At 47.3% G+C, this 17,920-nt stretch overlaps 1 protein-coding gene across 2 annotated transcripts in view; it reads left to right on the top strand.

The window, feature by feature from the left end:
• DNAI7 (dynein axonemal intermediate chain 7) overlaps positions 1-17,920 on the top strand; it is a 28,524-nt gene that overhangs the window by 8,099 nt on the left and 2,505 nt on the right. The window contains exons 5-10 of one of the 2 annotated variants that reach the window (XM_058191105.1): positions 2,106-2,223; positions 3,216-3,373; positions 10,143-10,293; positions 12,408-12,622; positions 15,964-16,134; positions 17,099-17,212. In XM_058191105.1, coding sequence (XP_058047088.1) covers positions 2,106-2,223; positions 3,216-3,373; positions 10,143-10,293; positions 12,408-12,622; positions 15,964-16,134; positions 17,099-17,212 — 927 coding nt within the window. Of the gene's footprint in view, positions 1-2,105; positions 2,224-3,215; positions 3,380-10,142; positions 10,294-12,407; positions 12,623-15,963; positions 16,135-17,098; positions 17,213-17,920 lie in introns of both variants that reach the window. The other variant, XM_058191104.1, reaches the window with a different exon arrangement.

The following is a 17,920-nucleotide window of genomic DNA, read 5'->3' as shown; positions in this document are numbered from 1 at the left end:
TAGGATAGGATAGGATAGGATAGGATAGAATTAATAGAATAGAATAGAATAGAATAGAATAGAATAGAATAGAATAGAATAGAATAGAATAGAATAGAATAGAATAGAATAGAATAGAATGTAGGGGTAGTGAGTAGGGTAGGGGTAGGGTAGAGGAGTGGAGTAGAGTAGGAATAGGGATAGGATAGGATAGGATAGGATAGGATAAGATAGGATAGAATTAATAGAATAGAATAGAATAGAATAGAATAGAATAGAATAGAATAGAATAGAATAGAATAGAATAGAATAGAATAGAATAGAATTTTTATTGGCCAAGTGTGATTGGACACACAAGGAATTTGTCTTGGTGCATATGCTCTCAGTGTACATAGAAGAAAAGATACCTTCATCAAGGTACAACATTTACAACACAAATGATGGTCATAGGGTACAATTTAACACTTAATGATACAACACTTAATGATAAGCATAGGGCACAAATAAGCAATCAGGAACAATCAACATCAATATAAATCATAAGGATTACCAGCAACAAAGTTACAGTCATACAGTCATAAGTGGAAGGAGATGGGTGATGGGAACGATGAGAAGATTAATAGTAGTGCAGATTTAGTAAATAGTTTGACAGTGTTGAGGGAATTATTTGTTTAGCAGAGTGATGCTAATAGAATAGAATAGAATAGAATAGAATAGAATAGAATAGAATAGAATAGAATAGAATAGAATAGAATAGAAGGTAGGGTAGGGGTAGGGGTAGGTAGAGGAGTGGAGTAGAGTACAATAGAGTAGAGTAGGATAGGATAGAATAGTATAGTATAGTATAGTATAGGATGAATAGAATAGAATAGAATAGAATAGAATAGAATAGAATAGAATAGAATAGAATAGAATGTAGGGTAGGGGTAGCAGTAGGGTAGGGGTAGGGTAGAGGAGTGGAGTAGAGTAGGAATAGGAATAGGAATAGGATAGGATAGGATAGGATAGAATTAATAGAATAGAGTAGAATAGAATAGAATAGAATAGAACAGAATAGAATAGAATAGAATAGAATAGAATAGAATAGAATAGAATTTTTATTGGCCAAGTGTGATTGGACACACAAGGAATTTGTCTTGGTGCATATGCTCTCAGTGTACATAGAAGAAAAGATACCTTCATCAAGGTACAACATTTACAACACAAATGATGGTCATAGGGTACAATTTAACACTTAATGATACAACACTTAATGATAAGCATAGGGCACAAATAAGCAATCAGGAACAATCAACATCAATATAAATCATAAGGATTACCAGCAACAAAGTTACAGTCATACAGTCATAAGTGGAAGGAGATGGGTGATGGGAACGATGAGAAGATTAATAGTAGTGCAGATTTAGTAAATAGTTTGACAGTGTTGAGGGAATTATTTGTTTAGCAGAGTGATGCTAATAGAATAGAATAGAATAGAATAGAATAGAATAGAATAGAATAGAATAGAATAGAATAGAATAGAATAGAATAGAATAGAAGGTAGGGGTAGCGAGTAGGGTAGGTAGAGGAGTGGAGTAGAGTACAATAGAGTAGAGTAGGATAGGATAGAATAGTATAGTATAGTATAGTATAGGATGAATAGAATAGAATAGAATAGAATAGAATAGAATAGAATAGAATAGAATAGAATAGAATGTAGGGGTAGCGAGTAGGGTAGGGGGTAGGGTAGAGGAGTGGAGTAGAGTAGGAATAGGAATAGGAATAGGGATAGGGATAGGATAGGATAGAATTAATAGAATAGAATAGAATAGAATAGAATAGAATAGAATAGAATAGAATAGAATAGAATAGAATAGAATAGAATAGAATGAAGGGACCTGGGAGGTCTTCTAGTCCCCTGCTCAAGCAGGAGAACCTATGCCATTTCAGATACGTGACAGTGTAGTCTCTTCTTAAAAACATGTTTTGAACAGCAGGGTTGAACTCTCTATTGATTTTGCCAGTTTTAAGCGATTTTAATATTTGATTAATCAGAGGAGAGTCTGCTACAGCCTCCAAAAGTGATTTATAAATATCATTCAGCTGGCCAGCACGTGTCCTAGGCTGATGTCTTCTCCTCCTTGTAGACCTTCAGCGATGTCTTCAGTTATTCAGAAAGAAGAAGGAGCAGCAGCTCCCGGGACTCTGGAAGTAGAGAAGATCATTACACCAAAAGTTCCTTTTTCCTTCGGTCCACCTCCAGAGGTAATGTGGTCCCCACTCTGAATAACGACATCCCTTTGCGATGAGTCCTGGCAGATTAATGATGGCAACTGGGATGGGGAATGCCATCGTTAAGTGACAGTCGTAAGGAGAAAAAAAAATTACACGATGGCGTCACTTTGCAACAACAATTCCAGTGATTGTGCCTTTTTCCTTCCACCCAAGTTGTGCAATGAGCTAAAAGCTTCATTTTTGGCTGCAGTAAGATCCCCGTTCCGTTTGTGTTTTGTTTTAGTAATGAAATTTAGACCAACCTCTGGCTGCTTCCTTTGACCATGTGAGAATTAGCTCTCAGCCAAACCTTTGTAACTGTAGAGCATTGACACGCAAGAGCCAGTTTAGTCGAGTGGTGAAGGCACCAGACTAGAATTCAGACTAATCCTGCTTTAGCTATGAAAGCCGGCCGGGTGCCTTTGGACCAGTCACCAGTCACCAGTGAGTTCTAGTCCTGCTGTAGGCATGAAAGCTGACTAGGTGACTTTGAGCCAATCACCAGGAGACTGTGAGTTCTAGTCCTGCCTTAAGGCATGAAAGCTGACTAGGTGTCTTTGAGCCAATCACCAGGAGGCGGTGAGTTCTAGTCCCCCTTGAGACATGGACGCAAGCTTGGTAACTTTGAGCCAGTCACTCTGTCTCAGCCCATCTCCACAAGGGTTGTGGGGAAATTGGGAGGAGGAAGGAGTATTAGATATATGTGCCGCCGTAAGGTGTTTATTAAAAATATCAACGTCAGGGGAAACAAACAAAGAAACAAATAAATAAGACTTTGTGACATCACAAGCCCTGGCCTTCTCCATTGGCCAAAAAGGCAACCATAGCAGCGCCTTGGGTACTGTGGCCAATCAATTTGAGAGGCTGCCAGGCCTTGGCAAGGAGAACAGTACCTTGCTTTTCCGCTGCCCTTTCAGATGAAATGAGGGTTTTGCTGGCAACGACGGAGAAGCTGAGTCCTCCCACCTGTCTGTCTTTTCCAGCTCATGTTTCAGCCCTGCGGCTCTTTGATATCAGTGAAGTGGATATCCTTGAAGATTACACGGTGGATTTGCACCAGTTCATGTCAGTGGGAGGCGTCTACCACTGCGATTTGCTGAAGCTCCCACCCCAAGCCAAGCAAGTCAAAGGATGGACCATCGTGGAAGTAATGTTCATCTTAAAGAGGGAGGGGCCGAGAAAAGGGATCGCTTGCCACGCCGGTTCGGACCGATTCGGGCGAACCGGATGCTAATTTTACGTCTGGTTCACCAAACCGGTTGTTGCAAGGACTGGCTGGCCCCGCCCTCTCCTCCCCTCCCCTCCCCTCCCCTCCCAGGTGTATCCACGCAACCCATTTTGGATGCCAGGTAAGTGCAGGGCCCGCGTGGAGGCTCTGGGAAGGTGAAAAATGGGCCTCCCGGAAATCGCAAAATGGGGCAGTTTCCAGCCTCTGGGGGAGGGGTTTACGGAGCCCAGGGGAGGCTGTTTTCACCCTCCTAGAGGTGCGAGGAAAGCCTGCGGAGCCTGGGGAGTGCGATAACACCCCCACACAAACACTGTGGTACAGAAGGTCAAGTAGGCCACGCCCACTATTGCCACGCCCACCCAGCAACCGAGCAGAGAACCGGTTGCTAAAATTTTTGAATCCCACCCCTGCACATGACCTCTCCTTCCGAAATCTAATTTTCTTCTTTCTTTTAAGCAAAAAAAAAAGGAGGGAGAGCAAACACAAATCTTCATCAAAGCAATAAAGACCTTGTGGCTTCATTTGCAGTATCCATTAGACCAGATCCGTGTTACATCAACTTAGATTGTCCGAGATTTAAGTGTTGTGTGAACAAAGCCCCAGTATGGATAGTTTATTAGATACCTGAACATTCAAAGAAGGTTCTCAGCTGTACATTTCCACCCCGAACCACCCCAACGAAGCCGTTGATGTGATGACCCGGTGCTTTGAGGCCGTTCGGGTCTGGATGGGGATGAACAGACTCCGACTCAACCCATCCAAGACGGAGTGGCTGTGGATACCAGCGTCCCGGCACAGTCAGCTAATTCCATCCCTGGCTGTGGGGGGGGGGGCGCGAATCGTTGGCCCCCAGGGAATCAGTGCGCAACTTAGGCGTTCTCTTGGATGTACGGCTGTCTCTAGAAGATCATTTAACAGCCGTCGCCGGGGGAGCTTTTTATCAGGTTCGCCTGATCCGCCAGTTGCGCCCCTTCCTTGACCGGGACTCTCTGTGCACAGTCACTCATGCCCTCGTTACCTCCCGCCTGGATTACTGCAATGCTCTCTACATGGGGCTCCCCTTGAAGAGTACCAGGAGGCTCCAGCTGGTGCAGAATGCGGCTGCGCGGGGGATAGAGGGAGCGTCACGTAGCTCCCACATAACACCTCTCCTGCGCAGACTGCACTGGTTGGCGGTGGTCTTCCGGGTGCAATTCAAGGTCCTGGTTATCACCTTTAAAGCGCTCCATGGCATGGGACCGGGGTATTTACGGGACCGCCTACTGCCGCCAACAGCCTCCCATTGTCCGGTGCGCTCTCACAGGGAGGGCCTCCTTGGGGTGCCGTCGGCCAAACAGTGTCGGCTGATGGCCCCCAGGGGACGAGCATTCTCTGTGGGGGCTCCGACCCTCTGGAATGAATTGCCTGTGGGGCTACGTCTCCTCCCCGATCTTCGGACCTTTAAACGAGAGCTCAAAACTTTCTTGTTTCATCAAGCAGGGCTGGCCTAATGATTTTAATTGAGGGTTTTAGTGGGGTTTTAAATTTTTAGACTTTTATACTTCTATTTTTAATTATTGCTTATTGAATCAGTTTTTTAACTATATTGTATTTTAACTGTTCTGGTATTTGTATTTTATTTGTATTGTACACCGCCCTGAGTCCTCGGAGAAGGGTGGTATAAAAGTTTAAATAATAAATAAATAAATAAATAAATAAATAAATAAATAAATAAGGACACTGGAATTGGGAAAGGGGAAAAAGGGGGAGAAAGGACGACACACTGACAGTTAGATATTTGTATTTACAGTCTTTGGAGAAAAAGGGATTATAAGAGAATAGAGTCATACAATGGGGAATAGCCCTGGAGAGGAATGTGCTAGCCCAGCACTCCTCAACCTTTCCAGCTTGGCGGCCTGACCCAGTGCAGGAAGGAGGGAGTGTGTGAATGGCATGCATGCGCACATAGGCACAGCTCCATTTGTGCGAGCGGCGTATGTCCTCCGCTTGCACAAATGAAGCTTCACAGATGAGGGGAGGATGCTTGCACTCGTGTGCGAACCTCCGCTCATGTGAGTGGCAGGTCCTTGCTCTTGGGTGCGAAGTTCCACTCACACGAGCAAAGGGTGCTTGTGTGCAAAGCTCTATTTGCGCGAGTAGAGGGAATTTACGTGTGAAGCTGCATGCAGGTAAATGGAGCTTCTTGTGCGAGCGCAGGAGCCCTTCGTACATGTGAGTGGAACTTCACACACCCACATTTGCCCATTTCTCCTGTGGCCCAGTTTCGAACAGGCCGTGGGCCGGTAGTGAGCTGCGGCCCAGGGTGTGGGGACCCCTTCCTTAGAACATAATAGGACCTTGGTGATTTTGTAGTCCTGCCTGGCCATAGTAGGAAACCCTATACCACCCCAGACAGATGGCTGTCCAGCTTCTTCTTAAAAGCATTCAGGGATTAAAACACCCACAACTTCTGGAGATAACCAATTGCTCTCATTGTCAGGAAATTTTTCCTTAGTTCTAGGTTAGACCTCTCTTTAGTGATTCCTGCTGCCCTCAGGTGCTTTGGAGACTAGGTTGACTCAGTCTTTTTTTGTGACAGCTCCTCAAGTACAGGAGACCACTGTCATGTCATCTCTAGTTTTCTCTTCATTAGACTAGACTAGGGGCAGTGGTGGGTTGCTACCGGATCTCCCTGGTTCGGGAGACCCGGTAGCGGAGATGTTGATGTGACAGCAAGCCGGTTTGCTCCGATCGTCATCTGGGCCCTCCCGCCCACACCTGCACTATAGCTACCTTTATTCCTTCGTTTTTAGCGCAGCTAAAAGGCGCGGCAGAGCGGATTGCAATGCCTCAGCTGTTCTGCCATTCAGTGCGCGTGTGCGAAGCGAACCGGTGATAACACCAGTTAGAACCCATCACTGATTAGGGGTGTCAAATTCAAGGCCCAGGGCCTGGGTGTGGCCCGCAGGGCTGCCCTGGAAGAAGCAACGGATCAGTGCCTCTGCCAGTGAAAATGGAGCTCGGGAGGGCCACATGTGCTCCGTTTTCGCTGGCAGAGAGTTGTGTGACATTGGGCGTGTCACACAGACACTGACCATGTTCCCCCCTCCTCCCTCCCCAAGGTCAAACACAACCACGATGCGACTCTCAACGAAATTGAGTTTGACACTCCTTGTCGTCTCCCCCTCCCCCTCCAACGACCGGGCCAAGGAAGTCCGTATCAAACGTGGCAACGAAGCCTCTGCAGCTTGCCAAATTCCTTTGAGGTTTGTCAGGAGTCCAAGGAGGCAGGAGTCCAAGTTGTGACTTCAGCAAACTAGATGAGACTTTGCTTGACTCAAGGTTGGAATGCCAAAAGCACGTCCTTTATATAGGCTGTGAGGTGTGGCTCCATGACTCAGCATTTATACAGGCCTGCCCCTCCCTTCCTTCTGCTGGCGTCGCATCTCAGATCTCCGGAAGCGAGGATCCTCCCACTTTAAATTGTCTTCTGCTGTTTGGGAAAGGGAGGGGTCAGAAGGAGTAGGCCTGAGCAATTCCAATCCCTGGCTGGCTTCTTCTGACGGCTGAGCCAAAGGAACATGAGTGAGTATGAGTGAGGTTTATCGGGCTTGTTTGTTCACTCCTGGAATTTATTTATTTATTTATTTATTTTTCAAATTTATATACCGCCCTATCTCCCTAAGGACTCAGGGCGGTTCACAGGCAGTTAAAATACATATAAATACAAATTAAAAAAACAACAATTAAAAAACTTATTCTATTGCCGAATTTAAAAACAATATAAATAATAAAAAACCCTTAAAACCAATAACTTTAAAATCTAATCCAGTCCCGCGCAGATGAATAAGTGCGTTTTAAGCTCGCGACGAAAGGTTCGGAGGTCCGGAAGTTGACGAAGTCCTGGGGGGAGTTCATTCCAGAGGGTGGGAGCCCCCACAGAGAAGGCCCTTCCCCTGGGTGTCGCCAGACGGCACTGCCTAGCTGACGGCACCCTGAGGAGTCCCTCTCTGTGGGAGCGCACGGGTCGGTGAGAGGTATTTGGTAGCAGTAGGCGGTCCCGTAAATAGCCCGGCCCTATGCCATGGAGCGCTTTGAAGATTGTCACCAACACCTTGAAGCGCACCCCGAAGGCCACAGGTAGCCAGTGCAGTCTGCGCAGGATAGGTGTAACACGGGAGCCCGAGGGCTCCCTCTATCACCAGCGCAGCGTTCTGGACCAACTGAAGCCTCCGGATGCCCCTCAAGGGAGCCCCATGTGAGAGCATTGCAGTAATCCAGGCGAGGCGTCACGAGGCGTGGTGACCGTGCATAAGGCATCCCGGTCTAGAAAGGCGCAACTGGCGCACCAGGCGAACCTGGTGGAAAGCTCTCCTGGAGCGGCCGTCAAATGGTCTTCAAAAGACAGCCGTTCATCCAGGAGAACGCCCAGATTGCGCACCCTCTCCATCGGGGCCAATGACTCGCCCCAACAGTCAGCCGAGGACTCAGCTGACTGTACCGGGATGCCGGCATCCACAGCCACTCAGTCTTGGAGGATTGAGCTTGAGCCTGTTTCTCCCCATCCAGACCCGTCGGCCTCCAAACACCGGGACAGCACTTGATAGCTTCATTGGGGTGGCCGGTGTGGAAAAATACAGCTGGGTGTCATCAGCGTACAGCTGGTACCTCACACGAAGCCACTGATGATCTCACCCAGCGGCTTCATATAGATGTTGAACAGAAGGCGAGAGAATCGGCCCTGCGGCACCCACAAGTGAGGCGCCTCGGGGCCGACCTCTGCCCCCTGTCAACACCGTCTGCGACCGGTCAGAGAGATAGGAGGAGAACCACCGATAAACGGTGCCTCCACTCCCAATCCCCCAACCGGCGCAGCAAGATACTATGGTCGATGGTATCGAAAGCCGCTGAGAGGTCTAATAGGACCAGGGCAGAGGAACAACCCCTATCCTGGCCCTCCAGAGATCATCCACCAACGCGACCAAAGCCGTCTCCGTGCTGTAACCGGGCGGAAACCGGACTGGAGCAGGTCTAGATAGACAGTTTCATCCAGGTGCAGAGAAACTGATATGCCACCATACTCTCTACAACCTTAGCATGAGCGGGTTGGAGACCGGACGATAATTACCTAAGACAGCGGGTCAGGAGGGCTTCTTGAGGAGGGCCTCACCACCGCCTCTTTCAAGGCGGCGGAAGACTCCCTCAACAAGGAGGCACTCGTAATCGCCTGGAGCCAGCCTCGTGTCACCTCCTGGTGGCCAGCACCAGCCAGGAGGGGCACAGGTCCAGTAAACACGTGGTGGCATTCAGCCTACCCAACAACCTGTCCATGTCCTCGGAGCCACAGGGTCAAACTCATCCCAACAAATGTCACCAAGACCACCCTCAGGCGCCTCATCTGAATCGCCGCAATTTTGGTCTAGACCGTCTCGAGCTGAGCGATTTTATCGTATAGATAACGTTAAACTCCTCAGCACGTCCCTGCAGCGGGTCATCCCGCTCCCCTGGTGAAGGAGGGCGGGTCACCCGAAAAAGGGCGGCTGGGCGGTTATCTGCCGGCGCAATGAGGAGGAGGCGTAGCGCCTCGCTTCCCTCAGTGCCACTAGGTAGGTCCTAGTATAGGACCTAACTAGTGTCGATCAACTTCTAAGCGGCTAGACCTCCAGGAGCTCTCTAGGCGTCTTCTCCGGCGTTTCATCCCCTCAGCTCCTCGGAGAACCAAGGGCGGTTGGGATCTGCGCGGGTCAGAGGCCGCAGAGGCACGACACGGTCTAAAGCCCCAGCCGCAGCCCGTTGCCAGGCTGCGGCTAGTTCCTCTGCCGTGCCGTGAGCCAGACCCTCAGGAAGTGGCCCAAGCTCCGTCCGGAACCTCTCCGGGTCCATCAGGCGCCTGGGGCGGAACCAACGTTGTGGTTCCGTCTCCCTGCGGTGTTGAGTGGCGGTCAGAAAGTCCAGGCGAAGGAGAGAGTGATCTGACCATGACAAAGGTTCTATGACTACATCTCTCAAATCCAGATCCTTCAACCACTGACCAGAGATAAAAATAAGATCCAGAGTGCCACCCCCGATGTGAGTGGGGCCATCAACTACTTGAGTCAGGTCCAAGGCCGTCATGGAAGCCATGAACTCCCGAGCCACTGTCGATGACGAGCCGGCAGATGGCAAGTTAAAGTCCCCCATGACTAAAAGTCTGGGGGTCTCTACTGCCACCCCGGCAAGCACCTCCAGGAGCTCGGGCAGGGCAGCTGTCACGCAGCAAGGAGCCAGGTACGTGACCAGCAAGCCCATCTGACACCTATGACCCCATCTCACAAAGAGGGATTCACACCCGGCGATCTGAGGTACAGTGGTCTCCCTCGGCTCTAGACTCTCTTTAATAGCAACCGCCACCCCCCCACCCCTACCCTGGGCCCTCGGCTGATGGAATGCACGGAAACCCGGTGGGCAGAATCCTCTCTGGGCATGGGGCCAGGGCCGGGGGCTAGAGGCATGACAGGCCGTTCATCTTTATTATCAGACTCGGAGTCTGATAACAGGCCCGGTTGGAGATGGGAGGGGCCCGGCTGAGGAGAGGAGGGAGGACGAGTCACAACACCCCAGGACTAGATATACCTAGTTCCCTCAATCGTTCATCGGACAGTTTAGATGCAAGGAAAGCTACGAGTTATTTCTATAAAACAAGCTAAATTTCCTTGGCTTGAAGGTCTTGGATACAGGTTTGGAGACTTACCCCTACACTGCGACCTGTGAGGACTCCGAAGACAACTCTGGGGTGACTGTGGGAATCACGATCCATCTTTCCGATGCTGTGATCTATTTTGAAGAGCCACTGATAGCAAGATGGGATCATCGAGGTACGCTCCACTTCTCACAACCGCTGCAAGAATCCGCTAGATTTTAAGGTCCGCTTTCTCATGTGCTAATTAACGACCCAGGGTTGTAAAGCGAACTACTGCAGTTGTTAAGGTAGCGACCCGGTTGTTAAGTGAATCGGGCTCCCCCATTGATTTTGCTTGTCAGAAGGGTCGCCAGAGGGGATCAAATGGCCCCGGTGCACTGTGACCGTCATAAATATGAGTTGCTAAGGGTCTGGATTTTGATCATGTGACCATGTGAGAGGCTGCAATGGTCGTGTGAAAAATGGTCACAAGTCATTTTTTTCAGTGCCGTTTGTAACTTCAAATGGTCACTAAAACAACTGTTATCAGTGGAGGACTACCTGTCGATCAGGGGTCTCCAACCTTGGCAACTTTACGACTTGTGGGATGTTTAATTGTTTATGACAATTCTGGGAGTTGAAGTCCACAAGTCGTAAAGTTGCCAAGGTTGGAGACCCCTTGCTGTAGATGATTCAGAACCATCTTCAGTCTGGCACCCTGCAGATGTGGCTGGACTACAATTCCAGTAATTCCCAGCTAGGGTATAAGAAGTCTAATTGGGCTGGAGAAGGGGACAAGAACTAGTTTTGAACTGCTTCCTAGAATCTCAGTCTGGTGCGGTGGGCCTCACCAGACAAGAGGCATTGCTTACTTATATCCTCTTCTGTCTTTCCCAGGTTAAATCCAGATGTTTTCCTTCCAGTAAAGTGGAAATGCAGAGCTATTAATATAATATTAAGATACAGTCATGGCCAAAATTGTGGAAACCTTTTGGGAAAAGGGTACTTTTGAGGTTTGATGGCTAATAACAAGAGGGGTTTTTTGGGGGGGAGTTTCAAGATAATCCTATTCCACTGCTGGGATGGCCTGGGAATAGCCCAGACCTTAACACAACTGGAAATCTATGGAGCCGACTAAAGAAACTTGTTAGTCAGAAGCGACCCAGCAATAAAACCCAGTTAATTGAAGCCATCATTCAATCTTGGTTTCACATTAGAACAGCTGCAGAACTAAAAGACTTGGTTCACTCCATGGGAAGATGCTGTAAGGCTGTCATTCATGCTAAAGGTTATCCAAATAAGTATTAACTGACATGATAATAATTTTTGTATATCTCGTTTTTTCTGTGGTGATAATTTTTGTATATCTCATTTTTTTCTACGTGTTTGACTTTTCTTCTTCATCCTGTAACTGCTATTCTAATAGCAAATCCTTCATGAAAGTTATTGCATTACATTCTTGGTTAAATTATCTTTCCATCGATATATAATTTTATGGTACCACTCTAAAAAAAGTTTTAGAAAATGCACTTTTCCCAAAAGATTTCCACAATTTTGGCCACTACTGTATAATACCAATATATATTAATATAATATAAAAACATATGAAGAACAGTTGTAGGAATTAGGCATCGTCAGTCTAGAAAAAAGGACTAGGGGAGACATGATAGCAGTCTTCCAATATCTAAGGGGCTGCCACAGAAAAGAGGGGATCAAGCTATTCTCCAAAGCACCAGGACAAGAAGCAATGGGTGGAAACTAATCAAGGAGAGAAGCAACCTAGAACTAAGGAGAAATTTCCTGACTGTAAGAACAATTAATTAATCAGTGGAACAGTTTGCCTCCAAAAGTTGTGGGTGCTCCATCACTGGAGGCTTTTAAGAAGAGACTGGACAGCCACTTGTTTGAAACGGTATAGGATCTCCTGCTTGAGCAGGGGGCTGGACTAGAAGACCTCCAAGTCAGGGGTGAAATCCAGCAGTTTCTGACGGGTTCTGTAGAACTGGTAGCAGATATTTTGAGTAGTTTAGACAACCGGCAAATACCACCTCTGGATGGCCCCAGAATGGGGTGGGAATGGAGATTTTGCAGTATCCTTCCCTGGCCACGCCCACCAAGCCACACCACGCCCACCAAGCCACGCCCACAGAATTGGTAGTAAAATAATTTGGATTTCACCACTGCTCCAAGGTCCCTTCCAACTCTGTTACGATTAAGTATGAAGTCCATTGGAATAGGGCAGTTGTAGCAAATTTAAATAGCTGGGTGGAACACATGTAGTCTTTCTTTTTCTTTCCTTCCATGTACAAGAGAAACACTGGAGAACCGATGACATTGGGGAGGTGGTCTACAGCATGAAAGAGAAGGAGATCTCCTTTAGAATGAACGGCTTCTTTACCGTCACGTTCCTTCAGGATGCTCACCTCAACATGCCGTATCAAGCCTGGGAGCTCCAGCCTATAGGGCCCGACAAAGCTATTTTTACTGTCCTCACCACCTTTGCTGAAGTCCAGATCCATATCAAGGTACGTCTCAAGTCATTTAAGCTCTGGACCTACCCCCAGCAGTAACGACGCCAGGCGTGTGGGCGAGTGAACAAACTAGGTTTATTAAGCCGGACTCAGGTACACAAATGAGCTCCAGAAAGCACAGCATAAACAGATGCAATCCGGAATTAAAGTCGGCGCTGGGAGCAGCCACCTCCCAGTGCTGTTAAATAGGCAGGCCACACCCTCCACCGACGCAGGCCATGCCGGAAATTGGTCGTCTGGCTCTGCGTGACTGCACAGCTGATCGTCGGGAGTCCGGTTACACAGCTGAGCATCAGGTGTCCCATTTCTCTCTTGCTGGCCGCTTGTCACAGCTGTTTGGCACTTCCACGGGGCTTCTCTGGAGCGTGGCTGCAGCCACTGGCATCATGGATGTTCCCCCCACCTTCAGGACCTTCCCCCCCCCCACATCCAGTAGGCAAACCCCAAGGTTTGACAGTATGTGGGGGACAACCAACAGATCTGTGGCGTGAGTACAGGTAGCCCTCGATGTACAACCGTGTATTCAGCTTATTCAAAGTTACAACAGCACTGAAAAATGTGACTTATGACTGCTTTTCACACTTACGACCGTTGCAGCATCCCCATGGTCACATGATCAAAATTCAGACGCTTGGCAACTGATCCACATTTATGACAGCTCCAGTGTCCCCGGGTCATGTGATCTCCTTTAACAGCCTTCTGACAAGCAGTCAATGGGGAAGCCAGATTCATTTAACCACTGCGTTGTGATTTACTTAGCAACCATGACAAGAAAGGTCGTAAAACGGGGCAAAATTCACTTAACTCTCACTTAGCAACCATAAATTTTGAGGTCAATTGTGGTCATAAGTCGAGGACTATGTGCAGTTGCAATCACACACCATTTGGGGCAAGGATATCTGGCTGATCTGTGAAACTCAGAGAACAGAATAGCAAGAGTTGGAAGGGACTTTGAAGGTCTTCTAGTCCAACCTCCTGTTTAGAAAGGAAACCCTTAATCAGTGATGCAAACCTTCTCAGCACTGAGTGCCCAAACTGGAATGCGCATGCATGTGTGTGCGCCGGAGCACACGAAACCAGAAGACCAGCTGGCCGGCATGCGCATGCCTGTTTCTTGGAGGTTTTTCAGGCTGTTTTCAGGCCACTTTTCGGGCTGTTTTCAGGTTGTTTTTTGGGCTATTTTAGGCCATTTTCAGGCTGTTTCTCAGGGTGTTTTTAGGCCGTTTTTCGGGCTGTTTTCAGGTCATTGTGGGGCTATTTTAGGCCATCTTCAGGCTGTTTCTCAGGGTATTTTCAGGCCTTTCTGGGCTGTTTTCAGGTCATTTTTGGGCTATTTTAGGCCATTTTCAGGCTGTTTCTCAGGGTGTTTTTAAGCCGTTTTTCGGGCTGTTTTCAGGTCATTTTTGGGCTATTTTAGGCCATTTTCAGGCTGTTTCTCAGGGTATTTTCAGGCCTTTCTGGGCTGTTTTCAGGTCATTTTTGGGCTATTTATAGGCTATTTTCAGGGTGTTTCTCAGGGTGTTTTTAGGCCGTTTTTTGGGCTGTTTTCAGGTCATTGTGGGGCTATTTTAGGCCATTTTCAGGCTGTTTCTCAGGGTATTTTCAGGCCGTTTTTCGGGCTGTTTTCAGGTCATTTTTGGGCTATTTGTAGGCTATTTTCAGGCTGTTTCTCAGGGTGTTTTTAGGCCGTTTTTCGGACTGTTTTCAGGTCAGTTTGGGGCTATTTTAGGCCATTTTCAGGCTGTTTCTCAAGGTGTTTTCAGGCCCTTTTCTGGGCTGTTCCTAGTCCTTTTCCGGGCTGTTTTTAGGTCATTTTTGGGTTATTTTTAGGCCATTTTCAGGCTGTTTCTCAGGGTGTTTTCACTCCATTTTTCGGGCTGTTTTCAGGCCACTTTTCAAGCTGTTTTGTTTGTTTTTCGGGCCATTTTCCAGCTGTTTTCTGGCACCCCAAAAGACCAGCTGGCCAGCGCGCATATGTGCGCCAGGAACCAGAAGAGCAGCTGGCGATAGCACGCATGCCACAGGTTCGCCATCACGTCCCTATATCATTTCAGACAAATGGTTGTCCAATTTCTTCTTCAAAACTTCCAGTGTTAGAGCATCCACAACTTCTGGAGGCAAGTCGTTCCGCTGATTAATTGTTCTAACTGTGAAGGATCCCATATTAGTACTGGAGTTATCTGGACAGCAACTGAACCAGGTTTAGATAAAAGAGAAGTGGCTGAAATGGTTTTTGGAAGAGCACAACAAATTTACAATTTTTTTTAAAATAAGAGAAGTGAATGTTTTTGCCCTAAATGGGGAATTGAAAGTTGAGCAGAGGAAGCTCTAATATGATTTCATATTTCTGGATATTTCTCTATGCTTTATACAGCTTAAGTCAAATGGTTTGCCTCATTTTATATCGAAGTGGCCAATGCTGTAGCTAGACAGAGTACAGGCGGTTCTCGACTTGCAACCATTCAATCAGTGACTGTTCGAAGACACAATGGCATTGGAAAAAGGGACTTATGACCCACACTTATGACCGTTGCGGCATCCCCATGATCAAAATTTGGGGGCCTGGCAACTGGTATTTATGACAGTCTCACTGTCCCGGGGTCATGTGATCACTAATTGTAACCTTCCCAACCAGCTTCCGACAGGTGAAAATCAATAGGGGAAGCCAGATTTGCTTCACAACTGCATGATTCACTTAACGACTGCAGCAGGGGTGGGCTTCAGATCCTTTAGCAATGGGTTTGCTTACCCGTTGCTGGGTGGACGTGGCCATGGTAGGCGTGGCCTAGTCGCCTGCCTGTACCACGGTGGGGGAGGGCATTTTTTACTCCCCCCAGGCTACAGAGGCTTTCCTCGAGCCTCCGGGAGGGCAAAAACAGCTTCCCTCAGGATCCGGAGGCCGGAAACAGGCCTGGTTCCGGATTTCCGGAACCTCCGGTATGCCCGTTTTTCACCCTCTTTGACCCTTTGCATGGGCCCTGCACTTACCTGGAATGTTGAACGGGCTGCGTAGAGACTCCGGGGAGGGGCAGGGTTGGGTGGGAGGGACAGGCGTGGCCAGCCAAGGGTAGCATTTGGGGGTAAGCCGAACCCGGAGATCCTTGGCTAGAGGATTGCCCGAGCCCTGCCGAACCCCCAGGAGCCCATCCGTGGACTGCAGTGATTCGCTTAACAATTGTGGCCAGAAATGAAGGGTGAGTCATTTAATAACCGCCTTGCTTAGCAAACATAAATTTTGGGCTCTATTGTGGACGTAAGCCGAGGCCTGTCATTTGCTCACTGCTTAGGAAAGTCTGAAACGGCTGTTGAGCGGCTCTTCTCTTTTTCTGAGGCAGGACAATCAATGCATGATCTACTCTGTGGCGACAGTGGAAGATTCTGACCTGCTTATGGGGCTGAGAGAAAAATGGATGACGCCCATGGCCCTCCTGATGGCACTGAAGAGAGCCGGCATGAACATCTTCCCCGCTGAATACTCCACAAATTATGTCAGCGTGAACAAAAAAGTAAGCAGCCAGGAAACCATTTTCCGTCGCTTCCTCATTTCATGTGTCGTGTTTGGATAAGAATGTGTGTGAAGGCAGCCATTCGGGGTTGTCTACCGCGGCTTAAGTACAGGAGTGTCCAATCTTGGCAACTTTTAAGACTTCTGGACTTCAACTCCCAGAATTCCTCAGCCAACATGGAAGTCTCTAGTATGGAAGTGTCTAAGCCCACAAGTCTTAAAAAGTCCTTCACCTACACCAGGAGGGCCCGACCTTGTGGACTCTGCGTAATATAGAGATCATTTTCAGTTGTATCTCTCTTTCTCTCCATCCATCCATCTTCTATCTATCATCTCTCTCTCATCTATCTCTAGCTAGCTATCAGATGATTGTTAGATGGTAATTTTCAGATCCGTCCATTCATAGATACATAATATACGCAGATAGATAGATGGATGGACAGATGATATAGATAGATATAGATCAATAGATGATATATAGATAGATGATAGATTAGATGGATAGATGATTTATAGATAAATGAGAAGATTAGAGATAGATATAGATGTAGATCAATAGATGATAGATTAGATATAGATAGATGATAGATGATATGGATAGATGATATATAGATAAATGAGATTAGAGATATATAGATGTAAATCAATATAGAGATAGATGATATAGATAGATATAGATCAATAAATGATATATAGATATATAGATAGATGACATGGATAGATGATATATAGATAAATGATTAGATAGAGATATAAATGTAGATCAATAGATGATAGAGATAGATAGATGATAGATAGAAAGAAAGAAAGAAAGAAAGAAAGAAAGAAAGAAAGAAAGAAAGAAAGAAAGAAAGAAAGAAAGAAAGAAAGAAAGAAATATAGATCAGCATCAAGAGAGAGAAATCAGGGTTGGGCCTTGTTCCTGTGCTAAGCTTCATTGGATATTTTCATCTACTTTTTTACAGACGCTCTTGGCAGAAATCATGGTTTATCAGCAAATGTCTCTTGTTGCAACCTCTTTTGCCTTTGGCTGGAGCAAGTGGAACCTGAAGAGTGGAGAGAATAATCTGGTCTTTAAGGTAGGAGTAAGTGGTGGTACCAGAAACCCTGCCTCGTCTCCATGTTAAATCGAAGCAGAGCTGGCCCCAAGGCCCCACTCTGGTTGGTTAAAAACCAATCAAAATATCACCAATCATTCACATCTGTCCAGCCCCATCCCACCCCCCAAAAAAAACCCTTTCTGTTTTTACCAAATTAGCACAAAAAACAGAGATAAAGCTAGTCAAGCAACCAGGGTTATCTGCAAAGCATGGTTTAGATCATGGCTCTCCAACCTTGGCAACTTTAAGACTTGTGAACTTCAACTCCCAGAGTTCCTCAGCCAGCTTTGCTTTGGGAATTGAAGTCCACAAGTCTTAAAGTTGCCAAAGTTGGAGATCCCTGGTTGGGGTCTAGGACTTTTCGCCTCAAACTCTTGGCGCTGCCTGTTTGTCCACCAGGGTTTTATCCCCACTCTACTCCCAAAGCCCCCGAGCCCCTGCACCAGTTGGCTGGCTTTGAACTGTCCTGTGCACCCAAAAGCCCGACGTGAACTGTACTGCGACGAATGGGCTGCGGCGAAGGGACTGGGACGGAAGGGCCGTGTTCTGTCTCCTTCCCCACTTTGGAGCAACGAGCTGGCCTTCAGCCAGTGGATTCACGGCTCTTATCAGTCCTGGCAGAGAAATCGCAGCTGCCTGCCAAAGTTCAAACAAATGGCTCACAGAGTAAGACTTTCAGCTCTCTTT

The sequence above is a fragment of the Ahaetulla prasina genome, chromosome 7 (assembly GCF_028640845.1).
Source record: "Ahaetulla prasina isolate Xishuangbanna chromosome 7, ASM2864084v1, whole genome shotgun sequence".
Taxonomy (NCBI): Eukaryota; Metazoa; Chordata; class Lepidosauria; order Squamata; family Colubridae; genus Ahaetulla; species Ahaetulla prasina.
Note: the sequence above shows the minus strand (reverse complement) of the source record. Positions and strands in the feature narration are given on the sequence as shown.